This window comes from Cardiocondyla obscurior, unplaced genomic scaffold (genome assembly GCF_019399895.1).
Source record: "Cardiocondyla obscurior isolate alpha-2009 unplaced genomic scaffold, Cobs3.1 scaffold54_0_224330, whole genome shotgun sequence".
NCBI classification, from domain to species: domain Eukaryota; kingdom Metazoa; phylum Arthropoda; class Insecta; order Hymenoptera; family Formicidae; genus Cardiocondyla; species Cardiocondyla obscurior.
This window is the reverse complement of record NW_027228801.1, coordinates 23,800-41,757: the sequence shown is the minus strand read 5'-3', so window position 1 is coordinate 41,757 and position 17,958 is coordinate 23,800. Positions and strand designations below refer to the sequence as shown.

At 37.8% G+C, this 17,958-nt stretch overlaps 1 protein-coding gene and 1 pseudogene across 1 annotated transcript; one reads left to right on the top strand and one right to left on the bottom strand.

Annotated features, from left to right (window-relative positions):
• Positions 1 to 8,551: 8,551 nt before the first annotated feature.
• Positions 8,552 to 10,800, top strand: LOC139112825 (putative nuclease HARBI1; annotated as a pseudogene).
• A 1,575-nt stretch (positions 10,801 to 12,375) lies between these two features.
• LOC139112824 (histone-lysine N-methyltransferase SETMAR-like) lies at positions 12,376 to 13,857 on the bottom strand. Its single transcript, XM_070673852.1, has 3 exons — positions 13,485 to 13,857; positions 12,886 to 13,083; positions 12,376 to 12,818 (listed from the first exon to the last, which is right to left on the bottom strand). Exons 1-3 carry the CDS (start codon positions 13,855 to 13,857, stop codon positions 12,376 to 12,378), a joined length of 1,014 nt encoding a protein of 337 aa, XP_070529953.1.
• Between the last annotated feature and the right edge of the window lie 4,101 nt (positions 13,858 to 17,958).

Here is a 17,958-nt window from a genome sequence, read left to right as displayed (position 1 = left end):
CTATGAATACTCCTGGTTTTGTTTCTTCCGCATTAATTACTCCTACTTGATTCTGACTTGTAATTGCTCGGAGTATTGTTTCGCTGCGCGGGGGTAGTATATATTTTTCGTACGGATGTAATTTAAATTTTACTCCGTCTATTACTATCTGTTCCTTTCCGTGCAAGCAAGATGCTCGTTGTTTAGTCAGAAAGTCTATTCCTAGTATTCCTTCGTACTCTATCGGGAAATCATCTCTTACTACGTACATTTTTTGTTTTACATTTTTCCTGTCTATTTTAATTGTTGCTCTTATTTTTTCTATCGTATTGATTTTATGTCCTGTGACACCCGTTAATGCCATTTTTTCTTCTATTATCGGTGTGTCTTCCTTTAAATTTCCTACTTTTATTAGTGTGATTGTTGCTCCTGAATCCACCAATAAATTTAATTTTCCCTTTTTCGCTTGTTCGACGTTTAGCGTGATGAGTTTTAATCCGTTGCTCACTTCTTTCGTCGCTATATTCGCAACTTGATATTCTCTTGCCGCTCTTATCACTCTTGGTCTCTGTCTTTCTTCTTCGCTCTCGCTTCCGCTTTCCTTGCTTCGGTTTCTTTTCTATTCCTACTTGTGCGAGCTATGTTTATCGCGGGTGATTGTCTTGTGCGTATTGTTTGTCTGTTGTCTTTTCTTTGCCATCGCGTGTCTGGCCGTCCGTTCACCGACCAGCATTCGTCTCGAGTGTGTCCTGGCTTTCTGCAGTGTGTGCAGAATTTCTCTGTGTTATTAATTCTCGCACGTGTTTCGGCTCGCAGCAAGTTGAATCCGTTTATATGTTTGTTGCTTCGGCATTCGCGTGCTATATGCCCTGTTTTCCCGCATTTGTTGCATGTAATGCTTGATGATCGCGGTTTTTCGTGCGTTTCGTTTGTTCGCGTTTTCTCATACGTGCCTTTATATTTCGTTATCCTTATTTTTTCTTCTTCCACTGCGCCTTCTATCGCGTCTTTTAACGTCTCGAAATGTTGCGAGCGGACCATTGTTTTAATGTCGTCTGTTAGTCCCATGTGAAAATAATGTAACGCTTGTCGCTGAATTAATTTTAGAACCGTCCGTTTCTGTTCGCTGGTTATTTCTTCTTCATCCGTCATCGCTTCGTATAATTCTATCGCGGTTTTTTGTACGCGTAGTCCGTATGCAGTCGCACTTTCTCCGTATTTTTGTTTCAACGAGCTCATTTCTGTTTGTAAACGCGAAGTTCCCTTTTTTCTCAAATATGTTTTTTCGAATTCTTTTAGGAATTGGTCAAACGTCGTGATGTCTCTTGCGTCGAAATCTAATAGCGCGGCGCCTTTTAATTTCGTGCAGAGTACTGCTTCTAATAGCGTTTCGGTATCTTCGCGTGCGACATGTCTCGCGGCGTACGCGCATGCTTTTAAAAATTCTTTCATTTGAGCATGATTTGTTCCGTCTACCGTCGGAATCATTGCTCGTGCGTCCTTAAGTTTAAACGTAGATACTGGTTCTGTCGGTCTATTTCGTACCTCTCCGTGCGGGCGTCCATTTCCTTCGATGAGTTCTTGATTTCCCCGCGTTTCTCGGCTTTCGTTTGGTCGACGTTCGAGGCGAACAATTCGAGAATTCATTTCTCGCAAGTTTTCGAGTACTTGTTCTAATAATCGTTCTTGTCGTTGTGTCAGGTTTGGCGTCGCGGTATGTAACTCTCGCAACGCGTTTACCTCTCTGTCGATGAGTATCTCCGGTACTCCCCCAACCGCTCCGTCCAGCAATGAGTAGTTATGTGTCATTTTTTCACGGGTAGTGTTTAAATTATTTGCGAAAATTTCCGCGGGATCAAACACGCTACTATCGTATGACGTTAAGGAGAATTCTCCCCTGTCCGAAATACCGCTAATGTCGCTCGGGGTGTCTGCGAGTATTTGATTATGTGTACGGCGCGCAATATTTCCGTCTCCGCGGTTTAATAACGCGTCGTCTATTTCGCCAAAATCAAATTCGCGCGGCGTGATAACATTTACGGATTCCTCGCTTTTTGTCGCGGGGTCGTCTTCGTATTCTAACACGCGGCGTACCCTATTTCTAATGTCGTTTAACGCGTTTATGGCGACTCGCAATGGTCGTACAGGTGTCGGCTGTAACGCCCGTCTAGCCGCTTGGCTGTGTAGCCACGAATTGTTTACAACGCGGCGTTGTAATTCTAATTCGCTATCCGACATGGATCGGTCGGTTACAAAATATTTCGGACTTACATTAACGCTGTGACTCGCATGTTTGATCTGCTTTGCTGCTGGTTGCTATACTGCTTTCCTTGTCGCACTGCTTGGCTGCTATGTTGCTTTCCTTGTCGCACTGCTTGGCTGCTATGTTGCTTTCCTTGTCGCACTGCTTGGCTGCTATGTTGCTTTCCTTGTCGCACTGCTTGGTTGCTATGTTGCTTTCCTTGTCGCACTGCTTGACTGTTTCTTCCTTCCTTTCTTTTATCACGGGTTCAGATATTGAGTCTACTGCTGACTCAATACTTTGTTTACTATGGTGTGTCCGTCTCGTCTCGTTAATAAGTTTTTTGTACTAATCTTTGATTTTATCTTTGTTTCAGAAATCGTCCTCGCCGTCGCAGAGTAGGCGACTGCGCCTCCCGGAGGGCGGATCCCACCGTTGCCACCACTTTTGTTGCACCGGGGCCGGTGCACGGGGTCCGTCCTTTGGGATCCGTGAGGAAGGGCGAAATTATTTGTTTTAAATAAAAAAGATTAGAAGTTTTATTCAATTACAATGTTGCACTTGTCTATTTCCCTAAGTTTCCCTTTTGTCGGTTCGGCGCACGTCTTCGCGTTGTCACGCGTCCTCGGCTCCGCGAGGTCTCCTCTTACTTGGCACGCGACCGAACTTTGGTTATCACCGCTCTCAGTTTACGGTACGGACTAGGATGCGACTGCCCGTCCGTGACGGTTCGCGGTTATTTAATAGTGACGCAGGGCCTTGGCCTCCTCGGGTTGCAATGCCGAACTTCGGTAGTTCGGCGAATGCAACCTCAGCGATTTCGGCAATAAGTTCTCGCACGTGTTTCTTTTATTATTTAATTTCTTAAGGAGGTTTGCTGATCTTGCATCCTCCGAGGTTATTTAATTACGAGATACTTATTCCGAAATGCCCTGCGTCATGTTTCGTGTTGTAACGGGGTTTGGGTTACAACACACCGAGGCAGCTACGACTCGTAGGCGACGAGTCGTAGCCTTCGAGTTACGGTGACTAAAACGAGTGCTCGTATTGTGCGAGCCGCGTAAATCGCGGGCACCAAGATGCATGTTTTTTTACAGGCTGTATGTTAGAATATGATGTGGTCTTCCGCACTACCCAGGAGGTGCCACTTACAGTGCGTTAAGTTTTTTAACGTGGACCTTCGCCAGTAGCCATATCATACCATATTTCTGAATTGTCCAACACGCAAAGTGTCCGACAAACTTAATATTAAATTGTTAATAAACTGTCTAACACGCAAAGCGTCCGACAGAATGCGTATACTATATGTAGGAAGGATAATTTTTTACGGGAGTAAATAAAAAAAAAGAGCGGCAATATTAATTATTTGAATTTTTATTTTAATTTTAAATCGTTTAATTAAAAAAAAATTGATATATATTTGGGCCGCCCCGGCCTCGCATGCCGCTCCGGCCTCGTCCACCGCCCCAACCTTGTTCACTGTCTCGGCCTCTTACACCGCCCATTTAAAAGGTCCCCCGCGAACATCCGGCCGCGTAACCTCTTTTTCGTTTTTCTAAAATCTATAAATAAAAAAATTAGTATATACTAAATATAAATAATAAATATGAATTTAAATATTGTCATTACTTTGCTGCTTCTGCTGCGGCTGCGGCTGCGGTTGTTGTTGCAGTTGCAGTTGATACTACAACTGCTTGTGATGCTCTAATAAAGCAACCATCTGCTGCTCTACTGCTACGAGCCGCTCTAATGCACTATTTTCTAAAAAATAAAAAAAGTATTAATTTTACAATATTTTTGAAAACTTTTGAAAATAGATAATTATTACAAAAAATTAACAATTATGTATATTACTTACGAGGATTTTCGCTCATCTTTGCTTGCTTTTAGACGTCTACTTCTCGTTTATAACTTTGTGAACGATTATATACAATACATTTGTTTTGCCCTAAGCTACGAGCGCTTCGTGACCGCGAGCAGAAACGATAAATAAAAAATTATTATATATACTAAAAGTACTTCTACAGTTAAATTAGTATATATTGACAGTTTATTTGCTCAGTTGTAATAGTTTTTGTGAGAAATAATTATTACAGAAAGCTGAACAGACTGTAAGTCTTTTCAATTTATTTTTTATTTTTTCGTATCTAATATTTATAATATATAAAACATTGAAATGTGCGATTTATTGAAAAAGAAAGCTAAGCGAAGCTTTGTTGAAGCTTGGCTTTCTTGGCTGATGATCGCTATAAATCTCGGATACGAAAAGTTCCCTCAGATGATAGTTTATATCATTGTATTATTTGTAAAAAAGATTTTTCGTGCAATACATGTGTATCACGACATGCGGATTCTACGTGTCATAATGAGAAAATTAATAAAACCGATTTTGAAACAAATAATGACGCGAACGAGAAAAATATTAGTTTCGGGGCATGGTAAACATTCCGACAACAATGGTTAGATATTGAAATATTTAAACCATGGTTGCGCGAAGTATCACATAATAAAAAATTATGTTTTTGTGCATTTTGTGAAATATATATGGCGGCTAAATTATCGAATATTTATCGTCATGCAGAATCCGAAGTACATATTATTAAAAATAAAAATAGAAAAAAAAAAATATAAATGATATGTGTGACAAAAATATAAACGTGGAATCACTTGTGCCGTTTGATGATGAAAAGAAGGCAGCAGAAATTGGATATGCTGCATTTATTGCTGAAAAAAATATTTCATTCGAAACGGCACAAGATATTCTAACATTGTTTAAAGAAATAGAAAAAGATTCTAAAATAATAAAAGGCATGACAATGAATCGAAAAAAATGTAAAGGAATTATTTCCAACGTTTTATGTCTGATAGAAACAAATCGTGTAGTTGACATATTACAAAATAATAAATTTTCAATTTTTGTAGATTGTTACGTCCAGGCCGTTGATTATTAAAGATAGGAGGAAAGGATGAGGCAGGTCTGGGTAACTTGACCTTATAATCTCGAGATACACAGTAAATAGTGTACTCGAGATACTGTTCACACCAAAAGCTACGACAAGAGTCAATGCCTCGAGAGACAATGTGACGTCTTATCTAAGCTGCGTGATCGGTGGCCGCTAATTTTGATAAAGTGATAAAAGTATCACCTATTATCAGGGATGGGGCCGGTGCGACTTATAACTAAAATAATCTGAGAAGGCAGAATTATAAAAAAACAAAAACAAAATATATTTCTTAAAGTTACAATATAATCCGTATACAACTTTTTAATTAATTAAAATTAATATCCACAAAGATGACTTTAAGGAACAGGAGGAGAGAAAAATGTAGGCAGGTGTGATTCAGGGAGAATGAAAGGAGTTTGATGTTCGGGATGATAAACAAAAATGACAGGATCGTTGTCGGAAAGGTTGTATTCTGTTTTAAAAGCTGGAGGAGGGAAGGATTGAGGTTCCGGAGTTTCTTGAGGTGGGTGAGGGTATTTATCGGCTATCTTGTCGAGGAAATGTCGGTAACTGGAATTAGGAAGAGCTGCGAATGGAGAGGAAAAAGAATGGGTAAAACTCGGGAGAGGAACCGGAGGAGGAATATTAGAAACAAACGAGGGAAGGCGTTGAGGTGACGCGATCGGCGATGGAGAAAACGATGGGCCTTGAGCCTCGCAATAATCCGCGTACAATCGGAGCTCGGGGTAGCACACTTTACAATTGTAACTTCCGCCGCATGGCATGGGAAGTTTTCTCTTTAATTCAGTAAGTAAATAGTCGTATTCCGACGTATTCTTATCAGAGTCAGCGGAAGTGCGTGGACAAGTTCGGCTCACTATAAATGAGCGAATCGATTTAATAATTATTTTACGGAAACTCGAAAGAAAAATGAGAGTCAGACTTACTACTTAGGCGGGTTAATAAACAAGCGAAGTTTTTAGTGTCAAACGTTCCTCTGGCGGAGCGGTAGATTCGTGAATCCGGTAGAAGTTCGGCGGATTTGAGCAGCTCGTGGATCGGCTGGTTTGAGCGGCTGGTGGATCGGTTGATTCTTCCTTCGGTTTAGAGCACTCACGAAACGCGGTTAAAATAACGCCAGGTATCAAGAGACTTTTTAGAATGAATGAATGTTCCGCCCGCTCGCGCTTTTTATATGATTCAAAAGGGCGTTGTTTACGGGTGCCGTGCGCACCGCTTATCGTAAGGCAGTCTGATTCATTTTTCCGAATTTTCCGTTGTTATGACTCTTTTCTTAAAAACAATCTACTTGACCTTTTATTTATCGTTAGTCATCCTTGTGAATTTAGAATGTTCTGGAAAGAAAGAAATTAAAAGGGCGTGGACGTAACAAGATGAAACATCAGACATTTTGAATCAGAAATAAATGACGTTTCTTGTGCGGTATGTTGATCCTGAAACGTTAGATAGTCGTTCGCAATAAGTAAAATTAATAAATATTGACGCAAAAAATAGCAGCGCGGAAAAATTATTTGATGCATTTTTAAATCAAATGTGGAAATTGCAAATTCCATTTCAAAATATAATTGCTATGTCATGCGACAATGCACATGTTATGGTGGGCAAATATTTATTTTTTAAAACAAAACTTCAAAAGTTTTGTCATAAATTATTAACATTTTCATGCCCGTGCCATTCCGCAGCTTTAATTGCACATAATGCATGTAGTAAAATTCCAGAACATTGCGAAGAATTTGTTAAAAAAGTAGCAACTTTTATCAACAGTAGTCCGAAACGTTCGGCTATTTTTGAAGAATTTGCTATAAGTTTTCAGAAAATAAACCGCAAAATTTTAAAGTTGTCAGATACACGATGGCTTTCTCGGTATTCAAGTATTGAACGACTTCTTGAGTACTGGAATACTCTATTTCTATTTTTAACTGAAATAGTAGTAAATGAAAAAACAAAATCTGGAGAATATATACTTTTTATAATGCAAAAACCTGATACAAAAGCTTACCTATTATTTTTAAAACATATTTTGTATTATTTTAATTCTTTCAATCTCTTTTTTCAAAGCCTAGAAACAAGAATCCAAGTATTAAACAAAAAATCTTTAAAATTTTTATGTGGCATTTGTAGAAATTTCTTAAAACCTGAGCTATTAAGTAGTTTAAAAGAAATTGATATGCCAGAGTTTGATAAAACAGAAAATCAAATTTCAATAAATGAAATATATTTAGGAGAAGAATGTCAAATATATCTTAATAATTTAATTACGGAAGGACATGCAGACGTTGTTGCAAACATTCGACGAGATTGTTTGCAATTTTACGTAACAGCTGCACAAGACATTTGCAAAAGGCTACCAATACGTGATGTTTTTTTATCAAAATTAAAAGTTTTTGAATTTAATACGGCTTTACGCGATAGTAATAAAGAAAGTTCATTTCGTGATGTTTCTTATATCGTGAGCATCTTTGGAGGCTTTGATGAAAAAGATTTGAAGAAAGAGTGGTTTGCATTATACAAAGATTTTTTAGAATCAGATAAAGATTTGTTAGCAATATTAGAATTTGATGAATTGTGGAAAAAAATTTTAAAAAGTCATCGATATCCTAATTTGAAGTCTGTCTTGAATGCTGTTAGATCATTGCCAAATTCAAATGCCGATTCCAAAAGAATCTTTTCCTTTTTACCAGATATAAAAACTAAAAAACGAAACAAACTTACACCTGCAAACGTAAATGCTTTATGCGTGTTTAAATCAGCATTAAAAGCGAGAAAGGAAACCGCTCTAAATATTAACATCAATGAAGAGCATTTATCTTTAATGTCAACAGACAAATTATATTCTACATGTCATAAAAAACAAGACAGTCATCTAACATTATATACTGCAGATGATTGTGACATGGCTGGTCCTTCCTCGTCTACAATGCTATAAATAATTTATTTATGAAAAAAAGAAGTTTAATAATTATCAATTCAATATTGAGTTTGTCGGACACTTTGTGTGTTGGACAGTTTATTTATTATCAATTTAAAATTAAATTTGTCGGACACTTTGCGTGTTGAACAGTTTATTTATTATCAATTTAAAATTAAATTTGTCGGATACTTTGCGTATTGGACAGTTTTGTCGGACACTTTGTGTGTTGGACAGTTTTTTTTTATCAATTCAATATTAAGTTTGTCGGACACTTTGCGTGTTGGACAATTCAGAAATGTGGTATGATATGGCTACTGGCGAAGGTCCACATTAAAAAACCTAACGCACTGTAAGTGGCACCTCCTGGGTAGTGCGGAAGACCACATCGTATTCTAACATACAGCCTGTAAAAAAACATGCATCTTGGTGTCCGCGATTCACGCGGCTCGCACGATGCGAGCACTCGTTTTAAGGCTCATCTACACGACGAGGCGTAAAAGCGCAGCGCAAGTGCGCAAGCGCAGGCTCAAGCGCAGGCGTAAAAAGTCTACGCAGTATTTGTCTACACGGAAATACGCAACGGCGCAACGCATGCATGAGCAGGCGCACAAACTCGCGAAGATGTGAAACATAGTGAAACATTAATTGAACAACTATGCAAATAAAACTTAGTTGTAACTATTTTTACTTAATAATACATAAACAGTTATATAGCAGTATATTAATACATAATTTAACAATTGTGAAAAAGATATTCATAATTTTAATAATTATTATGAGACCTGAAGAAAGAAAATTTTTTATTCTTCTGTTGTGCATGGGAGTATACAGGGTGTTTCTGATCAGTAGACTTTACCGTAAATGGTAGATACTAATCAAAACTAATCAAAACAAGACAAAAAGTCCTTTACTATTTTAAAAAATTCTCAATAGTTTTTGAGAAAAAAAATAAAACATAAAATATACAGGCGTAAGAGCGACAAGGAAACTGCGCGTGAGTGATCGCGACAGACGACAGCGCTATTTCTAATCATTCGCCTGTCGCGCTCACTGACGCGCAGCTTCTTCGTCGCTCTTACGTCTATATATTTTATATATTTTAATTTTTTTCTTGAAAACTATTAAGAATTTTTCAAAATGATAAAGGACTTTTCGTCTTGTTTCGATTAGTTCTATCTACCATTTATACTAAAGTCCACTGAACAGAAACACCCTGTATATTGTGCTTTATCATCATCAACTTTTGCTACTAAATATTCAAAGACATCGTGGACGTGGTAAAGGACGAAGAAGATGGTGGATACGACCTGTGAATCGACGAAGAGAACAGCAAGGATTTTATCATAACCTTATTTTAAAAATTCAGTTAGCAGACCATGAAGAATTTTTTGCTAATTTTTGTATGTGGCCAGAACAATTTGAGTTTTTACATAATGTCATAAAGCCATTGTTTGAAAAACAGACAACTGTGATGAGATTACCTTTGCCATCGAAACTAAGACTTGGAATGACATTAATGTAAGTATAGATCTATAAATGTATAATTATAGTCGATTATTTATACTCATTGTTTATGATATTATATACAAAATTATTATTGTGCCTTTACATGTATGTAAATATTGTGTAATTTCTTCTGTATAGGTTTCTTGCTCAAGGAGAAACTATTCAAAGTCTTCATGATAAGTTCCGTGTTGGGAAGAGTACAATACATCAGGTTATTAAAGAAACTTGCAAGGCAATATGGGAAAAGCTGCAGTCTATTTACTTGCCTCAATTGACAAGGAACGATTTTGAGCGAATTGCTGCACAATTTTTTGATCATTGGCAATTTCCTAATTGTATCGGTGCTATTGACGGAAGACACATGCGCATTAAAGCACCGCCTATGTCAGGCAGTGAATTTTATAATTACAAAGGATTTTTTAGTGTTGTTCTCTTAGCAGCAGTAGATGCCTGTTATAAATTCACTTGGGTGGATGTTGGACAGTATGGTGTGTTTGCTAATATTAACAGTATTTAAAATATCAAATTTGAGAAGTTTTGTTGCAATTGTAATATATATGTATATATTATTTGTTTTAAGATTTATGTTTATTTATGTTTTAGGATCTATGAGTGACGGTGGAGTTTGGTCAAACTCTGATTTTGGACAAGCTTTGAATCATGATGAAGTGGATTTACCTCCAGATAAACCTCTTCCTGGAAGTGATATCCCTATCCCATACTTTCTTGTAGGTGACGAAGCCTTTCCTTTAAAAAAATACCTTATGCGTCCTTTTCCTGGATGGATGCAGCAGAGACTGTTGGATAAGCAGCGAATTTTTAATTATCGTCTATCTTGAGCACGACGTGTAGTAAAAAATGCTTTTGGTATATTAACAATGCAGTGGCAAGTTTTAAATTTCCCTCTAGTGTGTTCTGTAGACAAAGCGGAAAACATTATCAAAGCCTTAGTGTGTCTGCATAACATGTTAATTGACAATAAAAATAGTGGGTATTTAAATTCTGTTCAATTAGAATTAGAATTAGAAGATGGCAATATTCAGACAAGTACTTGGAAAACTATTGAAATAACAGAAAATTATTTTCAAAGACTTCGTAGAGTAGGAGCCAATAGGGCAGCTTCCGTAGCAAATGATATAAGAGAATACCTTGCTGAATATCTAGCCTCAGACATAGGTACAACTCAGGCACCATGACAATTCGAGCAAATATTTCGAGGTGCTCGTTTGACTTTAACTCGATAATAGTAAAAAATGGTATTGATGTGTGCTTGCTTAAAAATTATTTTACTTACATTAAATTAATTATTACTAAGAGTTAAAAGACAATTTTGTTTTACTGGAGAAAGATGTTATATATATATATATATATATATATATATATATATATATATATATATATATATACATAAAAATAAATATGTTTTTCTTTTTTTTTATTATTGTCATAACTATTGTCAAAATTATTTCGTCATATTATAAACACACCTACTTATATGTTTAACCATTTGATTTTAAGTATGATTTCTTTTTATATACATCATTTATATTACAATACCTATATACATATTATAATCAAATATATACTTTTATACACTCATTCAGAACTCTGCAATAATTCTCCCTTAGGATAAAATAACCCCAAGACTGGGTAATTTAAATAAGGCATGAATTGTTTCAAAAAAAAAAAAAAAAAAAAACGAAAAAGAATGCACATATATGCACGAGTGCAAATAAATGGATAGATGAAATTTAGAATTGTAAGAATTCCCATATAATAGGTGACCGCAGAAAAAACAAACAGTATCGCCATTCAAGGAGAATGGTGGAAATAAGCACGTGGTAGAATGGTACTACAAGAAGGATGCGAATGAACTATGCTCACTAAATGCTCAGCAAAACAAACCCGAAATATCTGCCTATTAGGAGCAGGTCAAAAAAAAAACGGGACTCAATTGTGTAGGCAATAAAATTGCCGCATGGCCCCACTTAATCTCAAACGGACTGTTTAGCAGGCCCGCTCGCTAGGAAAAAACGTTTCACCTTTCGAGCCATAGACAACTCCTTAAACATGTGCAAGAAATAAAAATAAACTAATTGTGACCTGCAGTCATCTTATGAATGTGGAAATAATTTAAAAAAAAAAAATATATATATACAGGGTGTCCCAGTTGATATAAAAAAGTTCTTAGCTGTAGGTTGGGCTTCGAAAAATAAGTAGAAAAGTCCTATACGGTTTTGTAAGTTAGGCGTAAATAACCGAGAAAATAACATGTAAAGATTTGACGCCCCCCGTGCGAGTAAGAACGCGCCGCTGAAAGCTACCGAGACGCTGGAAGTACGGCCCATCCCACGCGACTTTACAAAAATCATAGATTGGGCGGTTCGGTTCTTAGGCGAGTCGGAGGACGGTGCGCGGGTAAGGGAAGCGACGACGCATGGTGAGGGAAGAGGTTTGGCCGTCCGAAATCACAGCTTACGCTATTATCGCGTTAATGTATATTATCTATTCAAGCATCGAGCAATGCGCGAAGGAAATTGTAGGGTTTATTTTCTATTCGTGTTCGCGATTATTTACTTGATTTAATGTCTTTATTATTATAACTTTAATAGATAAGCAACCTGATGAATAAAGTATTATTTTTTAATTGTTTTGACTATGGAAATTCTATTATTGCGGTATGAAAACGCTATCGTTTCCACACCACCTCGCGAGGTAGATAGCGCTTTTTTTTAGTGGTGTCCCCAATAGGCCTAATCCACTGTTAAAAATTAGTGCATTAGCTGCTCAAAATGGTTGCCCTGTTGTTGAATGCATAATCGTGCTCTTTGAATAATTTGACGAGTAGCGCGATGTGCTACGTTCGGCGTAATTGTATTGAAGGCCGCTATGATGTTTTCGCGTACCTCTTCTACATTACGATCGCGCACATTTTCCACTCGATTTTTTATGTATCCCCACACAAAATAATCGAGGACGTTAAGATCTGGAGATCTTGCTGGCCACGGACCATTTCGGCCTATCCACCGATCCGGAAAGTGTCGATCCAAGACCATTCGCGCGCGACGTGAATAATGCGGTGGTGCTCCGTCGTGCTGGAAAATCATCGTTTGCTGCATTTGTAAAGGAAGCTCCTCTAACAAAATTGGAAGATGATTTTCCAAAAATTGCGCGTATCTTTCATCGAGGCGCGGAGGCAAAAGTACGGACCAATCTGCAAATTAATAATACAAATATTTAAAATTTGGTTTTTTATTATAATTTTTATGTAAGAAAAATACTTACTACTCTATTGCCAATTATTCCTGCCCAGACGTTTAACTTCCATCTAAATTGGAAGGCACACTGACGAACGGCGTGTGGATTTTGATGTTGCCACATAATGAAATTTTTAGAATTAAAAATTCCATTTGGAGTAAAAATTGCCTCGTCGCTCCATAAAATATTGTCAGGAAACGTCTCATCTTGACGACATTGAGCTAAAAAGATTGTCAACATACATTATTAATTACTATTAATTGAGAAATTAAATTAATTATAAGTATCAGTTATAACAAAGTATACATACATATGTACACGTTAGACAAATGTATGTATACGCGTTCTCAACGTATTTAGAGTCAAGCAGGTCGACTAAATGTTGTCGCGTCGATTGTGTACGTACATAACGTTTACATCGACCTGCTTGTCTAACAAGATTAAATGTTTTTTTCAAATTTAATGAAAACGATCAAATTGCTTGCAAGATTCACGATTCTGATAATAAAACAACGAATTGCTCGAATTAGATTTAACAAAGAGTTTGCGTCGATCGTTTTATTCGCTTTTTCATGTATTTTGTCAAAACAATGAGTTTTAAGAAATGAAAAAATATAAATACCTTGACAAAAGATTGCGCGTTGCATCTGGTCCCGTGGGAGAAGATGTTGCACCCGTTGGTAGTGAAACGGATGCAATCCATCCTCTCGTATCACGCGGTGCACTAATTGTCTTGATACACCCACATTTTCAGCCACGCGCCGCACACTATTCGTCGGATCATTTTCGAACTCGTTTAGAATTGCTTCCTCACGATTAATGTTCCGACGAACACCGCGATCAAATTGCACTAACTGTTGTCTCTGCACACTGACAAAACCCGTATTTCGCGCACGCCGAACGCATCTTAAAATTGTCCCAACCGTTGGATGGGCACGGTTGGGAAATCTTTCGCGATAAATACGGGCTGCTTCTAACGCGTTTTCGTGAGCCATCCCGTAACAGATTAACATATCTGTGTACTTACTAGCTGTATACCGCATTTTTCAATATAAAATTGAAAGCACTTAATGTCTCGCAACACGTTCGTACAAAGAAGCACTCGACTGTTAAAAGAAACAACAATTAAAAGTTATAAATATTGCTTGTGCTGCTTTTGTAACAAGGCGCCTAATATTATAACTAATAATTTTAATACCGGTCGGTAAATACATTCAACTTTTTCGTGTTAATTCTTATTAACAAAAATTCATTTCGTTTTCTTGTATAATTTTTGTTTAATTTTTTTTTTTTTTTGAATAAATTTGACCACTCGCAATTTATTATTAGGCGCCTTGTTACAAAAGCAGCACAAGCAATATTTATAACTTTTAATTGTTGTTTCTTTTAACAGTCGAGTGCTTCTTTGTACGAACGTGTTGCGAGACATTAAGTGCTTTTAATTTTATATTGAAAAATGCGGTATACAGCTAGTAAGTACACAGATATGTTAATCTGTTACGGGATGGCTCACGAAAACGCGTTAGAAGCAGCCCGTATTTATCGCGAAAGATTTCCCAACCGAGCCCATCCAACGGTTGGGACAATTTTAAGATGCGTTCGGCGTGCGCGAAATACGGGTTTTGTCAGTGTGCAGAGACAACAGTTAGTGCAATTTGATCGCGGTGTTCGTCGGAACATTAATCGTGAGGAAGCAATTCTAAACGAGTTCGAAAATGATCCGACGAATAGTGTGCGGCGCGTGGCTGAAAATGTGGGTGTATCAAGACAATTAGTGCACCGCGTGATACGAGAGGATGGATTGCATCCGTTTCACTACCAACGGGTGCAACATCTTCTCCCACGGGACCAGATGCAACGCGCAATCTTTTGTCAAGGTATTTATATTTTTTCATTTCTTAAAACTCATTGTTTTGACAAAATACATGAAAAAGCGAATAAAACGATCGACGCGCAAACTCTTTTGTTAAATCTAATTCGAGCAATTCGTTGTTTTATTATCAGAATCGTGAATCTTGCAAGCAATTTGATCGTTTTCATTAAATTTGAAAAAACATTTAATCTTGTTAGACAAGCAGGTCGATGTAAACGTTATGTACGTACACAATCGACGCGACAACATTTAGTCGACCTGCTTGACTCTAAATACGTTGAGAACGCGTATACATACATTTGTCTAACGTGTACATATGTATGTATACTTTGTTATAACTGATACTTATAATTAATTTAATTTCTCAATTAATAGTAATTAATAATGTATGTTGACAATCTTTTTAGCTCAATGTCGTCAAGATGAGACGTTTCCTGACAATATTTTATGGAGCGACGAGGCAATTTTTACTCCAAATGGAATTTTTAATTCTAAAAATTTCATTATGTGGCAACATCAAAATCCACACGCCGTTCGTCAGTGTGCCTTCCAATTTAGATGGAAGTTAAACGTCTGGGCAGGAATAATTGGCAATAGAGTAGTAAGTATTTTTCTTACATAAAAATTATAATAAAAAACCAAATTTTAAATATTTGTATTATTAATTTGCAGATTGGTCCGTACTTTTTGCCTCCGCGCCTCGATGGGGAAAGATACGCGCAATTTTTGGAAAATCATCTTCCAATTTTGTTAGAGGAGCTTCCTTTACAAATGCAGCAAACGATGATTTTCCAGCACGACGGAGCACCACCGCATTATTCACGTCACGCGCGAATGGTCTTGGATCGACACTTTCCGGATCGGTGGATAGGCCGAAATGGTCCAATTTCGTGGCCAGCAAGATCTCCAGATCTTAACGTCCTCGATTATTTGTGTGGGGATACATAAAAATCGAGTGGAAATGTGCGCGATCGTAATGTAGAAGAGGTACGCGAAAACATCATAGCGGCCTTCAATACAATTACGCCGAACGTAGCACATCGCGCTACTCGTCAAATTATTCAAAGAGCACGATTATGCATTCAACAACAGGGCAACCATTTTGAGCAGCTAATGCACTAATTTTTAACAGTGGATTAGGCCTATTGGGACACCACTAAAAAAACGCGCCAAGCTATCTACCTCGCGAGGTGGTGTGGAAACGATAGCGTTTTCATACCGCAATAATAGAATTTCCATAGTCAAAACAATTAAAAAATAATACTTTATTCATCAGGTTGCTTATCTATTAAAGTTATAATAATAAAGACATTAAATCAAGTAAATAATCGCGAACACGAATAGAAAATAAACCCTACAATTTCCTTCGCGCATTGCTCGATGCTTGAATAGATAATATACATTAACGCGATAATAGCGTAAGCTGTGATTTCGGACGGCCAAACCTCTTCCCTCACCATGCGTCGTCGCTTCCCTTACCCGCGCACCGTCCTCCGACTCGCCTAAGAACCGAACCGCCCAATCTATGATTTTTGTAAAGTCGCGTGGGATGGGCCGTACTTCCAGCGTCTCGGTAGCTTTCAGCGGCGCGTTCTTACTCGCACGGGGGGCGTCAAATCTTTACATGTTATTTTCTCGGTTATTTACGCCTAACTTACAAAACCGTATAGGACTTTTCTACTTATTTTTCGAAGCCCAACCTACAGCTAAGAACTTTTTTATATCAACTGGGACCTGTATATATATATTGAACTCAAAAATTAAAATTAGAAAAATATTGCACTCATATATATATGTACAAAAATAACCCCTAGTGGAAATGCCAAAAAAAAAAAAAATGTAAAATTCTAAAATTAAGAGGTGTCGGAAAAACGGAGATATTCCTGTTTATGCAAATGTTGCGAATTACACCCCAACATTTGTCTAAGTCGGGGGGTGTTACGTCCTCGGACTCCACATCTCCTTTTTTCCGACACGCGTTCAATAAATTAGATAAAAGGAGTAAACCGTGACTATTTGGTGACGAGAGAGAACTTCCAAGCTTTCAGAAGAAATAATTTACACTCTGAAATTCTTATCGCCGGATGCTTAAATGAAACTTAGAACAATCACAGCATAGATACCAACGGGAAATATAAACAGAAAACTCTTTAAAGAATATTAGAAGGAACCTAAAACAATTTGGAATCGATATCAAATATCTGGCGATAAGTGAAGCACTTGAGACCGCGACTACGAAACGTAAATAAAGAGGGTGAAAGCTCCGCAGTCATAAGAATATGACACGCGACCGGATCCCATAAACAAACGCGACCCGGTGATAACGAAAAGGGGGGTCCTTAGGAATTTTTCCCCGACTGTTAATGACAATATTCTGGAAGGTTGGAAGGGGAAGCCATGCGGGCGGAGTTTCGTACAACCGAGTTTTTCTCTCGAGCCAATAGATATCGGGAACTCCTCATCACTAATTAAAAAAGCTAAGGACGAAAACTAGAGCTTAAGAAAATCAGAGAAGGGATGAGATCGGAGTAACCAATAATTAAGAAAAAGGAAAAGTGGAGGGACATGGCCGCCAAATCAGAGCACTGACTTTCTCAAAAATGGAAATCCGGCGCTAGCCCACCCCTTTTCCGAGGTTATTAAACCGCGTGTTCCTGCGGGACTCGCTCTCATTCAGTCTCTGAATTTACGCATATTCATATCAAGCTATAGCCTTCGAGTTGTGACAAGTGACTCCATTGTGTCCACAAGGAAAGTTAAATAAAGAAGTTGTCGAGGACTCGTCCAAGACTAATCGAAGACAGCAAGAAGTAAGTTTCATCATTTATTCTACCTTTTCTCTTCCGTCCGTTTGAAATGGTTCCACTAAGATTTTAAAATTCATATCTTTGAAAATGAACGACGCGGGTTTTGCCAGGGTGCCGTTTGCGTTCTCCGAAATTGGCATCTCTCAAAAGTCCCTTAGGTTCTCCGGTAACTCGACTCGGTTAATGGGCCTCCTCGTGTCAGGGGTTGCGATATGCCGCCAGTAAATGGTGACTATCGAAACCTTAGCTCGAGTAAGGGCCCATCCTGTCGGAGGAACCGAAAGAATCTTTGAGGTGACGTAAAGGGGGATCCGGAAGGAGCGATGCGACGTGTTGCCCTGACATTTCTCCCACAGAAATCATTTTGTTAAATTAAAAATCAAATCAACTCCTTTTAGTGGAATCAAGGAACCTTC